The 20433-nt window shown below is 38.3% G+C and overlaps 1 protein-coding gene across 8 annotated transcripts in view; it reads right to left on the bottom strand.

The window, feature by feature from the left end:
* The window catches only part of cdk5rap2 (CDK5 regulatory subunit associated protein 2), a 73879-nt gene that overhangs the window by 45606 nt on the left and 7840 nt on the right, over nt 1–20433 (bottom strand). For 6 of the 8 annotated variants that reach the window (XM_007256568.4, XM_015607671.3, XM_007256569.4 and 3 more), the window contains exons 1-3: nt 1846–3269; nt 1559–1693; nt 440–559 (exon numbers count right to left, since the gene is read on the bottom strand). In XM_007256568.4, coding sequence (XP_007256630.3) covers nt 440–559; nt 1559–1693; nt 1846–3006 — 1416 coding nt within the window. In that variant the 5' untranslated portion in view covers nt 3007–3269. Of the gene's footprint in view, nt 1–439; nt 560–1558; nt 1694–1845; nt 3270–6985; nt 7040–8047; nt 8190–9683; nt 9866–10006; nt 10125–11608; nt 11686–12520; nt 12632–17271; nt 17337–19061; nt 19127–20433 lie in introns of those variants that run through there. The other 2 variants (XM_007256572.3, XM_049466169.1) reach the window with 1 other exon arrangement.

Genomic DNA, 20433 nt, shown 5'->3' with positions numbered 1-20433 from the left:
TTGCCTCCTGCTGTCGCAGTTAGCCAATCAGAGGCGATATGTTTCCATGTATGAATATTCATGAGCAAGAGCCGAAATACTATTGTTTCTCCCTCCCCACTGGACATTTTAAAATGAATGAAAAATCGATAGAATGAGACCATTAATGCCTATGGATCATTTATTTTACTTTAATCCTGGATATTTGTAGATGTTTGGAGTGCATTACTAGTATCATGAAAAATGACTGAAATGATGATCATAGGAGGAAAATGCTTACATATCTGGTTAGCTAACAGGTGCCTGTGTTGCTAGCATAATGTTGACTGATGGAGACAGCCATCCTTTCCACACAGATAACTATGGCTGGAAGAATCCGTGTCACCAACTTGGATGACAGCAGCAACGCTTACACTATCGCACCACTCAGAAGACCCCACCCTTCAGTAATTCTCCATACCTCTTTTTCTTTCTCTTTGAGCAGTAGGCTGAGGCCCTGGATGGTTTTGTCTCGTTTTACAGCATTTCTCTTCTCTGCAGTCAGCTCACCTTCTTGCTCCTCCAGCTGTCCTGAAAGAGCCTGCAGGAACCATATGGAAATAGCGATTGTAAATGTTAAGTGGAATGTCTAATAAGAAACACTGAAAATCTTACCCTGAACATTTTCAGACATATCCAGAGTTGTAAGTATGATCACAAATATCTGTATCAGTTGTACCAGACTTTACAAAGACTTTATCCTGACAGCTCTCCTATTACAATGTCTAGTTAATGTCAGAATGAGTGCATGTGTGAAGATAGCAGATAATTATCTGGATAATTAAGGTAAAGGTATGCCTCCTGCATGGACACCACACCTTACCTAAACAATTTGGAACCTTTTCTGTATTGATTACACTCTAACATGAAATATGAAAATAGCATGATGGAGGTTATTTTATTAAAAAAATTTATAACTAAAATAGATCTACTGAGATAAATTTATGACTAAAATAGCACTGCTGAGGTACATTCATGCTTATAGTAGCACTGCTGAGGTACATTCATGCTTACAGTAGCACTGCTGAGGTACATTCATGCTTATAGTAGCACTGCTGAGGTGAATTGACTGGGCTCTGTTGATTTGTCTATTGGACTATTATAAAGGTTAAGTGTTTAAGCAGTGGTGGTTTATATATTTATGTTTCCCACGCTTAAGAAAATTGTAAAATTCCTAACTGCCAGACATGTGAGTGTTTTTGTTTTGTTTTTCCTGTTATAATTGACTTTTTATAAATTTAGGAAAAACATTCTAAAAGACAAAATTGATTTGGATGATAAAAGATAATTGTCTTTTAAAATAAATAATAAAAAAACAAGTGTTCCATTTTTAATAGCTTTTTCTTAAAAAAACTAAACAAAAAGCAAAATTAACACATGTAGGCAAATTAATTTTAATGTGTTTAGTGATAAAAAAATTAAGAAAGTGGTAAAGTGAATAAAAACCTGCAACAAACATGTTCACCTATTAAGCCTTGGGCCAAAGTTTTTTATTTTGTTTGGTTTTGGCATAAAGTTTTCACCTAATTTGCACCTGTACCTTGTTTTCTCTGTCCATGTCCTCTAGTTTGAGTTTGAGCATTTGGCTGCTGCTCTTGGCGGAGTTAAGCTCTTCAGTCATCTGTCTGGTCATCTGCTGTAGCCTGGTCAGCTCACCCTCCTTTGCCAGAGAAACCTGCGTAAATAAAACATGAATACATAAGCATTTAAAGACCTATAAAAAACACACTATTATTAAATGCATATATCCTATTTATTATTACATGTGACTGTAGGACAAACATCTTAATAAAAAGGTGACAATAGAGGAGACTTCTTAAGATGTACCTCCTGTTTGAGAGGCAAATATTCATCACGAAACCCCTCCTCCAGCTCTTTCAGAGCTTTTTCCATTTTTGCTCTTCTAGCCCCGCCCATTTGGGTACTCGTGTAAACACCGTTTGGTTGGGTTAAGACAGGAATCCTGCTGCCGGTATGTGGTGGGAGTGGGCGAACCCTAGCGCTACGCAATAGCTGCAAAAAATCGTAAACTAGTGATGATGTTTCCAAGGCAGCTGAAGAGGAACCTTGGCGTGGGCGTGAGCGTGAGCTTGACTGTCGGTGAGGCGGGGCTGTGAGAGGGGTGTGGTCAGAGTGCTCTAGAGTGAGTGACTGGAGGGAAACCGAGCGTGAAGTTAAAGTTGTCCTCTTATGGATAATTTCAGAGTATTCTTGACTCCGAGACTGAACTCCAGATCCCAGCATCCCTCCTGATTTAAACCCCGCCTCCCGACTTCTTCTAGGAAGCAAACTACGCCCAGAATATGAGGAGGAGCGTTCTCCTGCGAGTCCACTACACAATGGCTCAAGACTGACACAGCGCCTCATCTGACCACAGCCTGGACTTCCTCTTCTGGTGGACTGATGCTGGGGTCCAGAACTGAGCCTCCGGTCTTGGAACCTTGGCTGCATCTTTTGGAATGGTTCCGCAAGACGTTTGGTCTCGATTCTCTTGTTCTTTGACTGGCTTTGGTTTTGCAGACGTTTCTGCTGTTGTTGAGGTGCTTGGCGGCTACGCTGGTGTGATCCATGTTGTGCTGACTGGTTTTCCTGTTCTTGGCCCTTTCTAAAGTCATTCTCATTAACCTGACCAAGATCTTGCTGGTTCTTGCTCTTCTCTGTTTTGGATCTGATGGCTTCCAGTGGGTTGTTCTGTCTGTATTTGTGTAATATGAGCGTGCTCAATCCATCTTTCTCATTGTGCAGGCGCTGTAGTTGTGTAGCGTGGGCCTCCAGCAGGTTGCCAATAGCGACATCGCACTGCACCACACGTTCCAGCAAGAACACGCACTTCCCACACAGGAATTCGCCACGTCCATCCCGATGGAGATCACACCCCAGCACATGGGACAGGACCACGGCCAGCCGCAAACGCCCACATGCACTGAACAACCAGCGACACTGCCCACCCAGCACACACGTACCACACACACGGCACGGCTCCCTCATGACCACACACACACACACACACACACACACACGCACACAACCACGGCGACTCACTCTGGCATCCTGACCATACGTCAAAGCTTCCAGAAGCACAAAACTCTTCTACAATTTCTACAAGATCCGACCATCATCACTGCAAAAACCCAACAAAACATCCAGTCCACAGGTCCTCCCTGAAAGCAAACCAGCTTGTGTCCATCCTTTAGAGCTCTGTTTTCTCATTTTTCTTGCTCTCTTTCAAATCGTCTCTATCTCTTGCTCGCTCCCAGCTATCCGTTCTGAGCCCCGAGCTCAAGCCACGCAGGATATAAAGCCTCTAATCCACCCACACACGCAGCAAAATCCAATGAGAGCCGCACACAGCGACCAACACATTCATGAGGGAAGACACATACACACCCACCTACGCACAGTAATCCCCCCCCACCTCTCTATCTCCAGGTGTCCAGGAGAAGAGAGCTTTATTTGGGCCACTGATGCCCCAGTGCACTGAGGTCAGGTGCAACAGGGGAAGCATTAATGTGTGTGTGGATCCTGTTGGCTGCCCTACAGAATAGCGTGGAACCTGTTAGCATGTATTGTGAGGCACTGTTTGTATTTATTAGCTGCTCTATACCAGAACAGTGTGGAACACTGTTAGCATTGATTAGCTGTCCTACAGAAAAATAGTGTGGAACACTGTTAGCATCCATTAGCTGCTCTATACCAGAACTTTGTAGAACACTGTTAGCCTCCATTAGCTGCTCTATACCAGAATAGTGTGGAACTCTGTTAGCATTGATTAGTTGTTCTACAGCAGAACAGTGTGGAATAGCAGAATAGTGTGGAACACTGTTAGCATCCATTTGCTGCTCTATACCAGAACAGTGTAGAACACTGTTAGCATTCATTAGTTGCTCTATACCAGAACATTGTAGAACACTGTTAGCATCCATTAGCTGCTCTATACCAGAACAGTGTGAAATACCGTTAGTATTGATTAGTTGTCCTACAGCAGAACAGTGTGGAATAGCAGAACAGTGTGGAATAGCAGAACAGTGTGAAACAGTGTTACCATCCATTAGCTGCTCTATACCAGAATAATGTTGAACACTGTTAGCATCCATTAGCTGCTCTACACCAGAATAGTATGGAACACTCTTAGCATTCAATAGCTGCTCTATACCAGAATACTATGAAACAAGGTTAGCATCCATAAGCTGTTCTACAGCAGAACGGTTAGCCGCTAATGCTAAAGCCTTAGTGCTAAAGAAATTTGGAATAACCGGAAGCGCTTTACTCACCCAAATAAACAGTTTCAGGAGAGAAATCTGTGTAGATTTACATCCAGCACTTGTTTGACTTAAAATTTTTTTATTAGAGTTTGGTTTAATTAGCTTAGCTTTACTTAACTTAGTTAGCTAATCCCCAACCACCACTCAGCGTCGACACCTGCTGAATTAGATGTTTCTTACAGTGTCTCTTAAAATGCGCCTTATTATCCAGTGCACCTTATATATGAAAGTAGACCAGAAAATAAACGTCTATTGATAGTGCACCTTATAATATACATAAAATGTAATCTGACCATTTACATTCAAGTTGCATGCACATGAACCTGATACATATCTGATGTAGGACCACTTATGAAAGTAAACCAAATCTGATTTCAAAAGATCATATGAAGGCAAAAAAAAAAAAAAAAAAAAAAATCAGATTAGAATCACTTCAGCTTGGTAACGTGAACAAATTCTGAGTATGCCAATTCTGCTACTGCAAATTTTCTATATATTTTTTGAGATCATTGCTTGCTTGCAAAGAAACACGGTCAAGTCAAGTTCCAATGATCTTGTCTGATGATTAAACAGGTAACTGCTGAGTCAATCCCACTCTCTTCCTCTCGTTCACCAGCTGTAATTCTCTCCTTCCTTCAGAAGCAAATCTGATTGCAGCATAAGATTAGAGACTGAATCCTTCACTGTAAGAGGCTGACAACCCCCCCCCCCCCTCACTCACTCTCTTTTACTCTCTCTCTCACACACACAGCTTTAAAACTCCTTCAATACACACACACACACACACACACTTAATCAAGAGGGATTTATTATCTAATATTTTATTTGAAGCATGCAGTTCATTTAGACTCCCGCCTGCTGCAGCCAGCTAAATCCTGCCTTACCACACTGACCCTCAAGTTCCACAAATCCAGCTCATCATGACAAATCAGACACACCACAACCATAGTCTCAGATCAGCTGACCAACCACAACAAAGCTAATGCTGTAACACAAAGGGTTAAAACAAACTATCTTAAACTACATTGCCAAACATACACACAAAGCAATCCAGACTGTTCTCATACAGAATTCCCCAATGGTGGAACAAACTATCTTCCACTACCAGATCAGGAGAATCTCTCGCTATCTTTAAGAAACTCCTGAAGACAGAGCTCTTCAAAGAGCACTTACTCTCCTAACATCTCTAACACACTAACTACTTCTAACCCCATTTCCTTCTTCCCCTCCTTCACTTCTCTATCCCATTATTCCCTTTGATCTCCTCTATCTAAAGATGTTCTATCTTCTATTACTTTTGTACTTCACTATTGTAAGTCGCTTTGGACAAAAGCGTTGCCAAATGTAATGTGATGTAAAAATATGCTGACGACAAGCAACAACTATAATGTCCTCGACAACATTAACCAACAGTGACAGCATCACAGCCACATCACAATCTACACCGCCTCCGAAAAATCCAGCCCAACCCGGACATTCTGAGCCTGCGCCCAATTTGAACCCAATATATATATTTTTTAAAAGTAAAGCGTTAAAACTGAAAAAAAAAATTTTTTTTTTAAATATTTTTGGCCAGTTTGAATGAGCAAAATCTGTTCAGAATGACATTAATTAATACTGCAACACTGAAGAAGCATAGACCTATTTTTTATTTAAAATGACTATTAAGAACCAATCTCCTAATTTACTCTAATATAATTAACAGTGTTTAAAATATAATACACTTTCTAAACATTTTGTTTTATTTTAAAAATATAGCCTACGTGCAAAACACAAAAAAAGAGATATAAGGCTACGCACTGCACACTTATTCAACCGAAATAAACCAAGAACAATAATATTATTTACAATTACTATTGTCTACTCTACTCGTCTAATATAATTAAAGCAGATGTTCGGAAGTTTTGGGATTTAGGGCCCTCTCTGGTGAGAATGGGTAATTGCACCAAGCATGTGCAAGAATCATTTTAAACTGGGTGGGTGTGACGCGTTCTCCTTTCAGAGACGCGTGACGTGGCCAGAAAAGAACTCCCGTGAAAAGTGAACAGATACTCCAGTTTTTAGAATGAATATATTGGGTTTAACAGCGATGGTCGTTCCAGCACACTGGTACCATTAAACACAATATTTTTTCCCTTCTCCACTCAGAAATGCTTCTGCTTTCAGTTTAGAAACTAAATAATACAGACTGACACTTTAACAATAACTTAAAATATAAAATACTTTCTGAACAATTTTTTTTAAGTATATCGGAGTACACACAGCGCTGCAGGTCAAGTGTGAGGTGCAGACAAGCAGAGGAGCTGAAGTGTGCACAGTGTTTATTGCGAAGTTCCAGAGCTGCATGATTATAACATTTTAACTTGTGCAACCTTTTTTGCCCTTTTTTTTTGGGTTGGTCCGGGTTCGAGCAGAGAATCTAAACTCTACTCTGACTGCAAAAATACACATCTGCCTGCCAATTTGCCTCAGCACTTTCTTCATTTCATTCACAGAAAATAAAAATCACAGTCACAGAGACAAGTGGAAGCAGAGAGATTAGCTATGGCAAAACGTGTGGAAGAAAACTGCAGGTGGATTTGTTCAGTAAGAATAAGAAACACATCAATCACAGGAAAGTTTGCTGAAAGCTTCACTACAGAGACATACCTGCAACTAATTTTTCCACATAAGAATATTTTTCATTCAAAACACACTTCTCTTACCTGGTTTTCCCTGTCTGCTTTCTCTCTTTCCTGGTCCAGCTCCTTTTTCAGCACCTGCAGCAAAACATTACATCAAATCAACCCGAACTTCTCACATAGTTACATCATACAATAAATAAAAATATTTTAGAGCCAAGTCCAAAGTAGAGTACAATTATAGAGAAAACATTTATACCACCACCACATCCCAGAATGCTTTGTCAATATGGCAGCATAGTAGCAGTGTAAGTGCTGCATCTACATATAGTAGTTATTCTATAATAATTCTATAATTATAAATTGAATGTTCAATCCAAGGACTGAGCTTGTACCGAAAAAAGTTCCAGCACTTTCGACACAAACACCCAGTGGAATAAATCATACCGTTTCTAAAAACTGCAGCGTCATCACTTTCCAGTGAGGATTTGTGATTAATTGTGGAAAACAATAATAATCTTTCCTTCAAAGTGACTCATTTAGTGCATTATTTCTTAATTTTCAGTCACAAATATATATACATATATATCTTTTTTTTTTTTACAGATAAACTTAATTTTGAACCATTTCTTTGTCATCTGTAGTTAGATTTTTAGTAGGGGGAAAAAAATCAATTATAATCGATAATTTTATAATTTTATAATTAAAATCGAAGTATTTTTTTAAGCCATAATCGCCCAGCACTACTTCCAACTGTTCCTCAGTTTAGTTTAATGATTACATAAAAGTAAGAGAATAGTTAACATTATAGCCTGTAAATGATTTCATTATTTACCAGTGACGTTTTAAGCCTAGTATTTAAGTAAAAATATTTGTACTCCATTTCAGGTAACGAGGTTTAAACTGTTATAATTCACGATCCTGGAACATTTCTATTTTTTTAAAGATTCCTATGTATGTACAACCCCTGAAAAACATTATTTTTAAATATATATATTTTTTGTGTTAAACTGAAATCAAAACTACAATAAATACATAAATAAATAAACAAGTAATCAAGAAAAAATTGAAATTGTATATCATACATACTTGAAATTGTAAGCATTATATTTATGCATCTAATCACAGCCACAGTGACAAACTGACCTGCAGCTGCCCATCCTTTTGGCCAACCAGGTCGTTAAGCCGTGCCATCTGCTCTGCAAATGGCTGGTCTGAGCTCTTCTCCTGAAGTTCTCCAATCAGAGCATCCTGATTTCTCACCGACTCCTGAAGATGCTTAATCGTCCTGCAGAAAAAAGTACCAGAAGACATTTCAGTACCATGCTGCAAGACACCATTGGTTTAAACATTTTTATATTGAGGCCCGAATTAGCATCACCAGATTCTACAAGTACTTTAAACATCAACATATTGGCATCACTAAATAAGTCCCATCAATCAATTAATTAATAATCAAATTTAATGTTCATTTGTAAGAGTTCAAAAATACGAGTGGTCACCAATGGGGTACCAGATCTCCCACTCTATTAATCAGCAAAAATGATTAAAATTATGTTGTTATATATTGATGATAACAACAGTCGATTTTGTAATTATTTGTGACAGGCCTAAACGATGAGCTAAAAATACTGAAGGTGTGTTGTAATGCTGATGCAGATATGAGAAGTGCATTATGCTGGACCAAGTATTCAACTTAGGGGTGTGAAGAGACACTTATCTCACTAGATGACAAAAGACACGATATTGGGTTCACGAGACGAGAATGAGACAAGTTTAACAACATATATATATTTTTAAAAGTTGAAATGTATAATTGAAACTATTTATCTCAATTATTCAGAACTTCTGCATCTGCATGATCTCACATTAGTTCTGTATTTAAATGGCAATCCCCTGTGGGGTCCAATAAAGACCTGGCAACCAATAACAAAATCTTCTGCGCCGCTTCAGCATGTCTACGATTCTGCATCGCTCTGCAGTTTAAATTATGGACATGAGTAGGCGGGAACACTTTTTGCTTAATTGTTTATGTTTGCAGTTTATAAAACATGCATTACATATTTTGCACTTTTCAGTATTAGTACTTTTTTGCTACATCACATTAGTTTAATGTTGATTTCATGATTTCTTTTGTTGCATTATTATTATTATTTATACTAAATCAGAATCTTGGTAAGTTTACCAAAAGTTTACAGATTTTTTTATTTATACTCAGGGTTCATACACTTTTTAACTACTTAACCAATTTTTCATGCCATCAAGGCAAATTTTCATGACCAAAACAACAGTGCACATGGACAATAAAACCAAAAAGCAGCTAAAACTATAATCAATTATAGTTTGCCTAAAATTAATCTTATAAAAATAGATCTTCTCAATCAATAAATTGAAACACAAAGATTTGTAGACCAAATTTTCATGACTTTTCCAAAACTTTCTGGTTCTTTTTGTTTTTCCAAAACTTATCCAGGCCTGGAAATTGCTATTTTCAAATTACATGACTTTTCCAGGTTTTTCATAACTGTACGAACCCTGATTGTTTGAAAATATTATACTCATATGAAACATTTACTTTTATTAATATAAAACATTTAATAAAAAAATATATTTTTGCTGCAGCAGTATATTCTTAAAATTAATCAAATATTTTTCAGTGTTTTTTTCCCTCATATCACCAAGAATACTGTTATCACAAAAATACCCTGAAATATTGTGATATAATTGTTGGCCACTGCTAGGCCCCCCATAGCAGATACCCAAATTTAATGGTTCCTCTTACCGGTCCTTCTCCTGCAGAGCCTCCTGAAGCTTGTGTACTTGTGCAGGGGTGGAATCAGGAGCGTGAGAAGGTCCTGACTGTCCAGCAGCTTGAAGCTCTTTCTCCAAACCCAGACTCTTCAGCTTCTCCTGCTCAGCAATAGAAGCCATGTTCTCTACTTCTTCCTCTGCACACCGAAGAGCCTAGAGAAAGACAGAAAAGCACGGTTAATTAAAAACAAAAACAGCTGCAGCCGTAGCCTTCACATGTTCCCACTATGAAGAAAAGTGTGAAAGTATGTGTGTAACTTGTACTGTTACACATATGGATGCATAAGCATTTACCTCCTCCAGCTCTCTGATCTTGGAGTTGAAAGCTTCTCTGAGAGAGCCCATCTCCTTTTGAGCGCGGTCCCGAATGCCACCTCCCGAATCTCTATTGGCCAAGCTCTCCAATGCTTTTCTACACAGAGAATCACACAGAAAGATGATACAAAACAGTAAAATTAAAATATAATTAAATATAGGTACACACACATATGGATGAAGCCCTTAAATTCAGTAGAAGCATTCATTAGAAAAAAATGAGTGTGAAATAGCTACAGTGCTTTAATTTCAAAACACCACAGAGAGTTATCTGCTCCGCCCACCCCACCCCAGTCACGAAGCTCACTCGGGTTGCCAAGTTGATGAGGCTGAATCTACACAATCCAGTGCAAGACGAGTTCAGTAATTTCTACCATGGCAAGCAACAACGATATTATAAACCGGCTCATGTTAACTTTATCCGTAGTTAGCTAACCTAGCTTTATGCACCGCTAGCTGCGTTAGCCCAAGCCAAGCCTGCTATAATGGAAAAACCACACTGCGCCAAAATTACACACCCTAGATTTGGAGTTACTACTTTACAGGTTCTAGTAATATACTGCTTAGTTTAGCAGATAACTTATACATCTACAATTGAGTAGCCTTCTGTTTTATCTTGTTGCAGCCTGATCTAGAGCTCAGTTATGATGTGTCCTCAGTGCTGTCAAGCAAAGCCGGTGAAGACTGGGCAGGTGCTGCTGATAGGAAAGGCAGAGAAACTTTCAAACTACCTGCCAATATTTACTCTTTCTTTATTTCTCCTTAGTTGACTGACCTTTTTTGAGACAGACATACCAAGGTTTTTTTAGGCTGTGTAGGTTTCAGCTGAACCATCCCGCTTGCTAGCATCCATGCTGCAGCACTGTTCACTCGCTGTTGTGTATTGGCAACCTTGGGGGTGGAGTAAGTGTTGGGGAACGAGCAGCAGGCGGAGTCAGTACTGACTAAAGCGCTGCTGACAAGAGCTGCCAGTGCTTTAACTCAGCATTTTTTTCTTTAAAATCTGATTATACATACTGATTATTTTATCATTTACTACTAAAATATAATTCTTAATGATCCTTTAAATATTAAATAAGTTTAGAAACAATGGGTGTAAAGATAATTGGTGTGGTGCAGTGGATAACACCACTACTTGCCAGTGAGCTACCAAATCAAGTGGGAGACTGCGGTTCAGTTCCTGTTCTAGGTGACTGGATGTGGTTCTACACCAATAAGAGCAATAAGACAAGACTCTTTAACACTACACTGGTCCACCTCTGTAACAGGACTAACCATGTAAGTCACTCTGGATAAGAGCGTTCTGCTTAATGACAGAAAATGTAAAATTTAAAGTCCCAGCCAGCAGCACTGTGTGAAATGATTAACCCCTTAAACCCTAGGTTAATTATTCACCTTGGGTGGTGCCTCTAAATATGCTCAGCTTTGAATCACTGATGGTGAATGCTTTAGGTCATGGTTTCTTAACCAGTTTCTTAAACTGGCTGTGAACCACCAGTGGGCTGTGAAGAACCCTCCTGTGATCCATGATTTTACATGTGGGCAAGTGTTTGACTGGCAGGCAGGGTAGAGTGCACTTACGATGCGGACACCAGCAGCTCCTGTTTCTCTGCCAGGTCTCTCTTCATAGACTCCACCTCCACTTTTAACTCGATGTTCTACACAGAAAAAACACACATGAAGAGAAAAATAAGAACCAATTAAGCAAAAATACACGAGAGGGTGTCCTTTTTCATTTGACATGTAATACTGGAGACCGGAGCACAGCCGTGCCAAAATTCCATGTTATAGTATGAACCTCGTGTGTATTATTGAGATTATACCACAGTTCCATTATCAATGTTTATTGATCGATGTTTATTTTGAGTTAAAGAGGACAAGAAAATACAGTCTGTCCAGTTATAAATACTCTGCGAGTTAAAATAGTTCCATTGCTGCTCTGTTTGTAGCTGCGCTGTTTGGCTGGTAAGCGCTGCATCGTTGCTAGTTTACCTGTATGTGGCGGAGTAATAGATGGGGAGCTTCGGTTACAGTGCATTACTGGCTGATAATGGAACTCATAGAACACCTCTCAGCCAATCACATTGCAGGGTCAGAACTAACTCTGGTATAATAGCAGTTTTGACTAGATTGTAACTGTTCGAATGTTTGGTACAGCACATTTAATCACTGTATCTTTTAAAGGAAAATGCTGAACTTAACTCAACATGAGTGTGCCAGATCTACCAATAGGCATGTTACGCTAATATAATCCAGTAAAGGACGCTGCGTGTTTCATTAGTACGCTGTTATTGGTGATCATCCAGAAATCACTCAACAAATTATTTTAGATGAAATTAAGGTAAATATATTTTCAGGTTTCGATTGAACTTTAACTGTTTTGGATTAATGATTTTTTTCATAACAGACACTTTATATTTGTGATTTGTGTATAGAGTTGTCAATTTGGGAAAAAACTATTACATTGCTCATTGTCTGTGTTGTGTGTATTACCGTTTTGTAGATGTCCTCTGTTGAATCATCACATTTCTGCTGAACGCGCTCCTCCAAGAAGTAGATTCTCAGCTTCAGGTTAAAGTTCTCCTTCTTCAAAGCTGTGATTTGCTGCAAGAAAAAAATTTAACATGTTATTTCTCCAAATCACATACATTTTTTTGTTGAAAACATTTGTTAAACATTTTACTTTTTGCATATGTAAATTGTTTCTCTTTTTTAAAACCAGTTTGTCTACAATTAAGTCTAATCACTTGACATATGCAAATGGGTTAGAGCATAATTATACGACAGAGGAAAGGGGGTGTGACCTGGTACGACTACCAGAGTCTGCATGTTTGGGTTCTTTTGTGTGTTTGAGTGTGTGTGTGTGCACAAGTGTCTGCGAGTGTGTGTCTGGAGAGTGGATGGGGGCAGTAGACTGTGCATTAGTGTTCTGTGCCAACATCTGGGGCAGAAAGAGGGGGATGGGGAAGAGAAAGAGTAGAAAGAGAGAGGGTGATGTGGAAAGAGGTACAAAAAGAGAATCTATCACTTTTTTTGTAGAGATACACTGAAATAATAATTTTAAACCAAAACAGAATCCAAACAAAATGGAACATTTGGCCAAAAGATGAATACTGAATACTGAACACGTTTTTACAAGTTTTTAGGAAATTTGCCACTTTCTCAAAATTAATTAAATCAAATTCTCAGTTTTCAAAGAGAAGAAATTACTGTATTTTTCGCACTATAAGGTGCACCAGATTATAAGGCACACTATCAATGAACATCTGTTTTCTGGTCCATTTTCACACATAAAGCTCACTGGATTATAAGGCACATTAAGAAACACTAGTAAGGAAGAGATGTTTCGCCATGCTTTCCTTCTAATTCAGCAGGCCTCGCCGCTTTGGATTGGTGCGTGTTAAATGAATTAAGTGAATAAATCTGTCATTCTTAAAAAAAATCTGGATGTTAATCTACAAAGATTTCTCTCCTGAAAACATAATCTCAGTTCATTTGGGTGAGTAAAGCGCTTTAGTTTATTTACCATTGGCTTAGATTTTCTGATTTCCACTAAGGCTGGGGCTAGCATTAGCATTAGCAGCTAACCGCTAACAGTCCGATATACTCACCTCTGAATAGCAAAAAAGCTAGGACTTAGTGTGGTTAGCGGCTAATGCTAATGCTGCTCAGGCAGTGCTAGCTAGGGTTAGCAGCAGATTTCAGGCCAATAATGCTCACCCCTGAACAGTGAAAGAGCTAGAACTTGGCGAGGTTAGCGGCTAGTGCGAATACTGCTCCAGCCTCGGTGCTGGAGAACTAAACTGAAACTCTTGTATAACACTGTACTTCAGTGGAGTGGATTTACTGCTCCTTACAACATGACTGGTAAAATTCATACATTCATACAAGGCAGATTGTTGATTTTTGGGGAAATTAAAGGATTAGTATGCCTTATAGTCCTAAAACCACGGTACAAAACTACCATTCAATTACTTATCAAACATTCACAATGTTAACATCCCAGCATACATTTCAAACAGGACAGTACATTTACCTCAGCAGTGCTATTATAAATGTATTTTGGCAGTTTTGTTCAAGTCACACATTTAGCTAGCTAAAAATACCAATGAAATGCAGCCAGAGTTTTGATAAACAAACAGATGCTAAGCTGAAGCTACATAACATTTTGACAGAACTACATTAAATGAATTCCATACAGAGAAAACAGAAAGCCACAGTAGACCACATCTGGGTGAAATTTACACAGAAAAAAAGCAGCCAATCTTTTGATAAACAAACAAATGCTATGGCTAGCTTAGCTCAGCTAACATGACTATCTTAGCCCTATACAGCTAGAAAACAGCCAGTTTATGAAGTAGGAAACTGATATAAAGCGTAATTAATTATACTAAATGCTTTAGTTTAATCTATTCAAACAGAGTAACAAAAACTCTACAGATGTTGTACATAGTTATAGAAAAGGAGCAAATCGTCATAATAATCAGAGAGAGAGAAACCATTAAAACATCAAGAGAAACATTTTTCCTCATGGTTTTTGTCATGGTTACATATTTTTTATTGAACACACACAAACTACACACCCGTAACATGATCTACTAAATAAAAAAATGGTTTAATCAATAAGAACATTTGCTAGGTGCATCCATAATTGACAACATTTAAAAGTCCTTTAACTGCAGAGAAACAACGAAAAATGAGCTCTGTCCGTCATTCACATGAAGTGAAGTGAACTGATGAGAGAAAAACAGAGGCAGAGGGAGAAACACACACACACACACACACACGCACACACACAGCTCTGATCTGATCTGGCTTCACATTAAAATCCCATTCCTCCACATCTCTGCAGCTCCTTAAATGGATAAATACAGTCCTGCACACTCCATACAGGAAACGGGCATCATTACAGAAACCAGACCTCTCCAGTCCTCCACTAACCCAGATACATACAGATTCCATCATCAACATATTCCATTATCACTCCAGCTCACACACACCTCGCTTATCTGATCTGAACTCTGTCCACATATTTAACACACACAGAAAAAGAATCCAGATAATCCAAAAGAACTGGATGCTCTGGAACAGCCAGGACCGAGCACTGCGGAGAAGCCTCAGGACTGGGGTTCAGTGGGTTCTTTGGAGTGATGTTAATGCTCCATCCAATACCACTAGGACAAGGTGATTAGGCAGAACTAATTATTTAAAATGTGCATTAGACCGGCCTTATACTCTGAAGGGAAACAAATGATACAACCAAATGTTCATTTCTAGTGTAAAATAAATGGACAAATTCCCAGCATTGTGATGCTACAAGGTTTACAATACTGTATAGATTCTCAAAACCACATGATCGGATCCTATTGTTTTTTTTTATTGTATTTTAACAATTACAATATATCAAAAAATATTAAATATTAAATCAAAACCCCTGTAAAATGAGACATAATGTATCATAAAATTTGCAAATTTACAAGCCTAACAATTAGTCATGCTGTCGGTTAATCAGTTAAAGCTCTTGTCTAACAGGTTTTTAAATGAACATTGTTGTTTTCAACTTAGATTCTTATCACTCTGGATAAGAGTGTAAGCCAAATATCATGGAATCAATTGTGAAGTTCGAGCAGAGCCAACATGTTAACGTCTAATGTTAAAGAGTCTAGTCTTCAAGTATCATAACTTGACATTTGCAAATAGCTATATACTCCCTCTTGGTTTTTACAATCACTGTTCATTCCATCAGCTAAACAGAGCATATAGCACACACTGTAATTCTATAACAAGAAAGAGAAAGTTTGTGGCTTGGAAAAGTGCTCTAATAATGTTAAAATGGTTGCTAAGCTGTTTCTCTCTGAAGAGTGTGAAAAGTTGTTGCTATGCTGTTGGCTTTTGGCTAAATGCTAAACTCCAGAACGTTTAGGCTAAAATGGTGGAATGCTAATACTTTTGTCTCATAAAGCAGTGTCATTCGCAAACAATGACCCTGCTAACCACCTGATACAGGTCTGTTTTATGCAAGGGTGGGGGAAATTTTTTATTCTTAGACAAATCTCAATTTGGACATAGTTGATTTTGAATCGATTCCAAATGCCAAAACTTTCACCAACATTTAGCTACGCATTTTGTGTAATGGGCACCAATTGTGATCTCATAGCAAGATTTTATGTTCTAAAGTACACATATTGTCTGATCTCGCATTTCACTCATGTTGTCCCAAATTTGTGTGTGTGAGAGTGTTAGCGGCTCCACTGCGCTGTTTGTGTTTAGTAAGGATGCTAATTTAGCAAACGATCTGCTATTTTCCTCCACTTAATTTTCCTCCAAACTGTCAAAACAGCGTTGTTGTGCTAAAGACTCTCAAGCATGCTTTCTCTCTCTCTCACACACACACACACAGTATGCAGCACCACTGTATTTAGTTTATCCTCAAATGCAAACTAGTTTTATTTCCCTACATCATGTCAAAGTTGAACAGAAACACTGCAGAGCCTGGGATATACACTCAAGTAATTACCCTGCAGAAGACGACAAATTATTATTTCAAAGCAGATGATGTTGCAGATTTCTTTAATTTTTCTTTACATTTTTTATTCTTCTTTTAACGTAAAAACAATTCAGTTCTTAAAAAATGTAAAAAAAAAATTTTATTTTTGTTTTATTTATGAGTTTTTAGGATTAGGGAAAAATGAAGTTTACTGATTTAAAGAATCAGTTATTTTATGGTTGGCAGCACTGTGAAGTTGTTTTTTAAACTGTCACAATTGTTCATTCATTCATACATTAATTTTAATGTGTAAAGTGAAATAAAAAAAACTATATGAGCTTATTTTAAAAGTAAATTCAAGTGTACTGTATGATCACGTATGATACACAAATCCATGTGATGCAATTCTGCAATTAATGAGATGTATGTCTTAACATTTTAAGTCTTAGAATTGGAAAAGAGTCATGGTAGACGTTAACAACAATATAATGCCTTGAATTCATAATAGCATTGGCATAACAACACTGGGGTTCTATTACCAGTAACCACCTAGACAAACCCACAACACTGCACAAATGAAAGTTTCTGAAGAACAATGCAAATCCTATTCTACTACCTGTAAAACATGATTTAATTACAGATCAAACTCCACAAATTACACTGTGACTGCTGAGACTCAGCAACTGCCTAAATCTACAGTCCAATTAGCAATATGTACAACACTGTATCATTTTTATTATAACAAATTCTCACTCACATTCTCATAATCCTTCATGGTTAGGGCTTTACCCGGAGACATCTTCTGCCCGGGGAACATTGACCCTGCCGGGGAGAAAGGGAGAGAGATAAATGTCAGAAAAGAAAATGGAAATTAAAAAGTTCACCTTCATTCCCACAGAGCTCTCTCTCTAACACAGCCAGGCTGAGAGAGCACTATGACTGCAGCACATGGAAAGGTGCTGTTATGCAGGCTTGAATTTTGCCTGTTTGAGAATGCACGTGTGTGTGTGTGTGTGTATGAGCATATGTGTGTGTGTATGAGCGTATGGTTGTGTGTGCTCATGTTAAGGAGGTTAAAGAGCTGAAGGCAGTGAGGTCCAAAATAAACATCTGTGCTCCATCATTGCTGAAGGGAACTGGAAGCATGCTCAGTCCCTTCTTCGGAACCTGCTTAAAAGGTGGAATTTGTTTATTAGTAATTAGTGAATTATTATTTAAATTAAGTTAATAAAACACTTTTAATCCAATTCAATCCTCCTCTTAAGATCTTAAGCTCTGTGTGTATGCTTTTGATGTGTTTGAAAAATATGGTGTGAGGGAGACATGTTTGTTCCTTCAGGTACAGAAGGACACTGAGGCTGTTTGTGGTGTCAGGTTATGAAAATAGGTCTTCAGCTGACTCAGAGAGGAGAGGGGCTAAATGCGTAAGTGTGTGTGTGTGACCGATAGAGAGAGAGAGAGAGAGAGAGAGATAGAAAGGGAGAGAAAGAAAAAAAGAATGAGAACCTAGAAAAAAAAAAAAAATGTAGTGAAAATGTATTGATGCGACTGTGTATTATGATCAGCAGTGTAACAGAATACAAATGTACAAATGTTCACACTGTGGTTCAGATAAAGTGGGGTACAACAAAAACAAAAAAATTAACTCGGGATTCCCCAGATATTTGGCAACCAAAGTTATTTGGTTAAAATAGGAAAAAAATACTTTTAATGCATAGGTGAAAAGACAGAATAAATAATATTTTAAGTCATGCTGCAGTGTTTACTCTAAAGTACATAGAAAGTGTATAGGATATTCTACACTTTTGCTGCTTGAAGTGTTTTGGCTGAGGTATGTGTGCTACGCAAAATTAAATGAAAAGCTTCCTCAAACCTCCATACTTCAGAAAAGCTGTAAAAAAACTTCTTTTCTGGAATGTTTACAGAAAAAGAAGTTGGAAATATATAAAAATTATGATGCATTCGGACGGGATTAAAAGAAAAAATTACCTGGTAAAATGATCCTGGCTGAACAGTAGAACTTGGCAATACCATATGCATCACGGTACAGTTACAATTCTATACGTCGCAAAAAACTGCAATAGGCTACTGATAGGAAACTGATCTTTACACGTAAACTAATAAGTAAAAATGAATAATATGTTTTAGAACTTTGATTAAATTTTGAAGTACTGAAAGTCAAAAAATCCCAATATTTTCAAACTAAATAGGTTCTAATACAGTTTTCGTAAAAAACATTCTTAATATATTGTCTTGCTTACGATATCATAGTATATTACAGTATATTGATTTGTAATGCTTATAGTAATACTTAGTATCACCAGGTCTTTCTCAATATACTGGCCTAAAGCACACACAAACCGAAAGTCATGACATTTTTATATCGTGATCATTGCTGTAAGACAATCTGGACATCAAGCAGTCAGCAAGGTCTGCATACTCTCCACTGTATGCTTGTGTGTGTGTGTGTGTGTGTGTGTGTGTGTGTGTGTGTGAGTGTGTGAGTGTGTGAGAGAAAGAGAAAGAGAGAGAGAGGGTCAGCTGTACCTGTCACGTTGTCCATAGTGAAATCTGCGCTGCTCAGATGGTCCGGCAGTCTGGATATGCTGCAGCTACACAGAGAAAACACACAAACACTGTTAAAGGGGAGTTGTAACACACAGGCACACACAGAGCAGCTACACACAGATAAACAAAGACTCAGTCATCAGATCAAACACAGACCAACACAATGTCGCTTTCAGGACTGCAGCACAGCTCCAGGAGAACCACGGCCATTTACAATAATTACAGACGTCAGGCTTAAATAAACACATGCAAGCTACCATCCAAAATCCACACACGCTTTATACCTTCACTCAGCTGCCTCCTATATAATGCCCTTACTGAGAGGCATGCACACACACACACACACACACACACAGAGCAGGCTGTATTCATTGTTTCTGGCACTTGCACTGTTGTGGGAGATGCTATTCATGGACCATCCTCAAGGCAGAGCAGGGGAGCATGAATAATACTAATACGCAGAATGTATGTGTGTGTGTGTTCATAACTTTTTTCCATGAGTTCTGGCACAGCAGAAACGGGATGAAAGAGCTAAGCTCCTGAGCTCCACCATAGCCAAACAAAAAGTGCTGAAACTGTTTCCACTGTGTGGTTCAGCTCCCTCAAAACCTGAACACAGACCAGTTCACTTCATACAGTGGCATAAAAACTTCACCCCAAACCAACAATAATATTATGATAGTTTTGGAGTGGCCGAGACAAAGTCCTGACTTGAACCCTGTTGAGATGCTGAGGCAGAAAAAAGCAGTTCATACTGGAAATCCCTCTAACTAGGGCTTCACAATATATCACTTTAGCAAACGATATTGCAGTGAACATGTGCAATAGTCACATTGCAGACCATGCCATGTTTTGGGCCATGCATTACATATTTTTAATACATTGTATTAAAAAAAATCCCTTTTTTGCTGCTTGATAGAAAATATTAATTCCCATTGTTCTTATTTTAGATTATGTACCAAATTAATTTATTTTACTCTAATTATTGACACACAGATTGCATTATTGATATCATACCATGCTGAATCATCAAAATCCCTGTACTTTTAAATATTGCAGAACAATAAATTATCAAAATGTAAAATGTTCCCAGGATCATGCAGCCCGACCTCAAATGTAGCTCAAAATGCAAAATAGAGCAAAAATTTTGATTGTAGGCTCCAGGGGTCCAGCGGACTAAGCACTGCCACTATGATCAGGAGATCGCTAGTTCGAATCCCATCGGCTATCCCATCAGCTTTCGGAGCCCTGAGAGAGCACAAATGGCCTTGCTCTCTCTGGGTCCCCTCATCACTCCTAGGGTGATGTCGATCAGCACAAGGCGTCTGTGAGCTGATGTATCTGAACCGAG

The sequence above is a fragment of the Astyanax mexicanus genome, chromosome 17 (assembly GCF_023375975.1).
Source record: "Astyanax mexicanus isolate ESR-SI-001 chromosome 17, AstMex3_surface, whole genome shotgun sequence".
Taxonomy (NCBI): Eukaryota; Metazoa; Chordata; class Actinopteri; order Characiformes; family Acestrorhamphidae; genus Astyanax; species Astyanax mexicanus.
The sequence above is the reverse complement of the archived record's forward strand: the minus strand, read 5'-3'. Positions and strand labels throughout refer to the sequence as shown.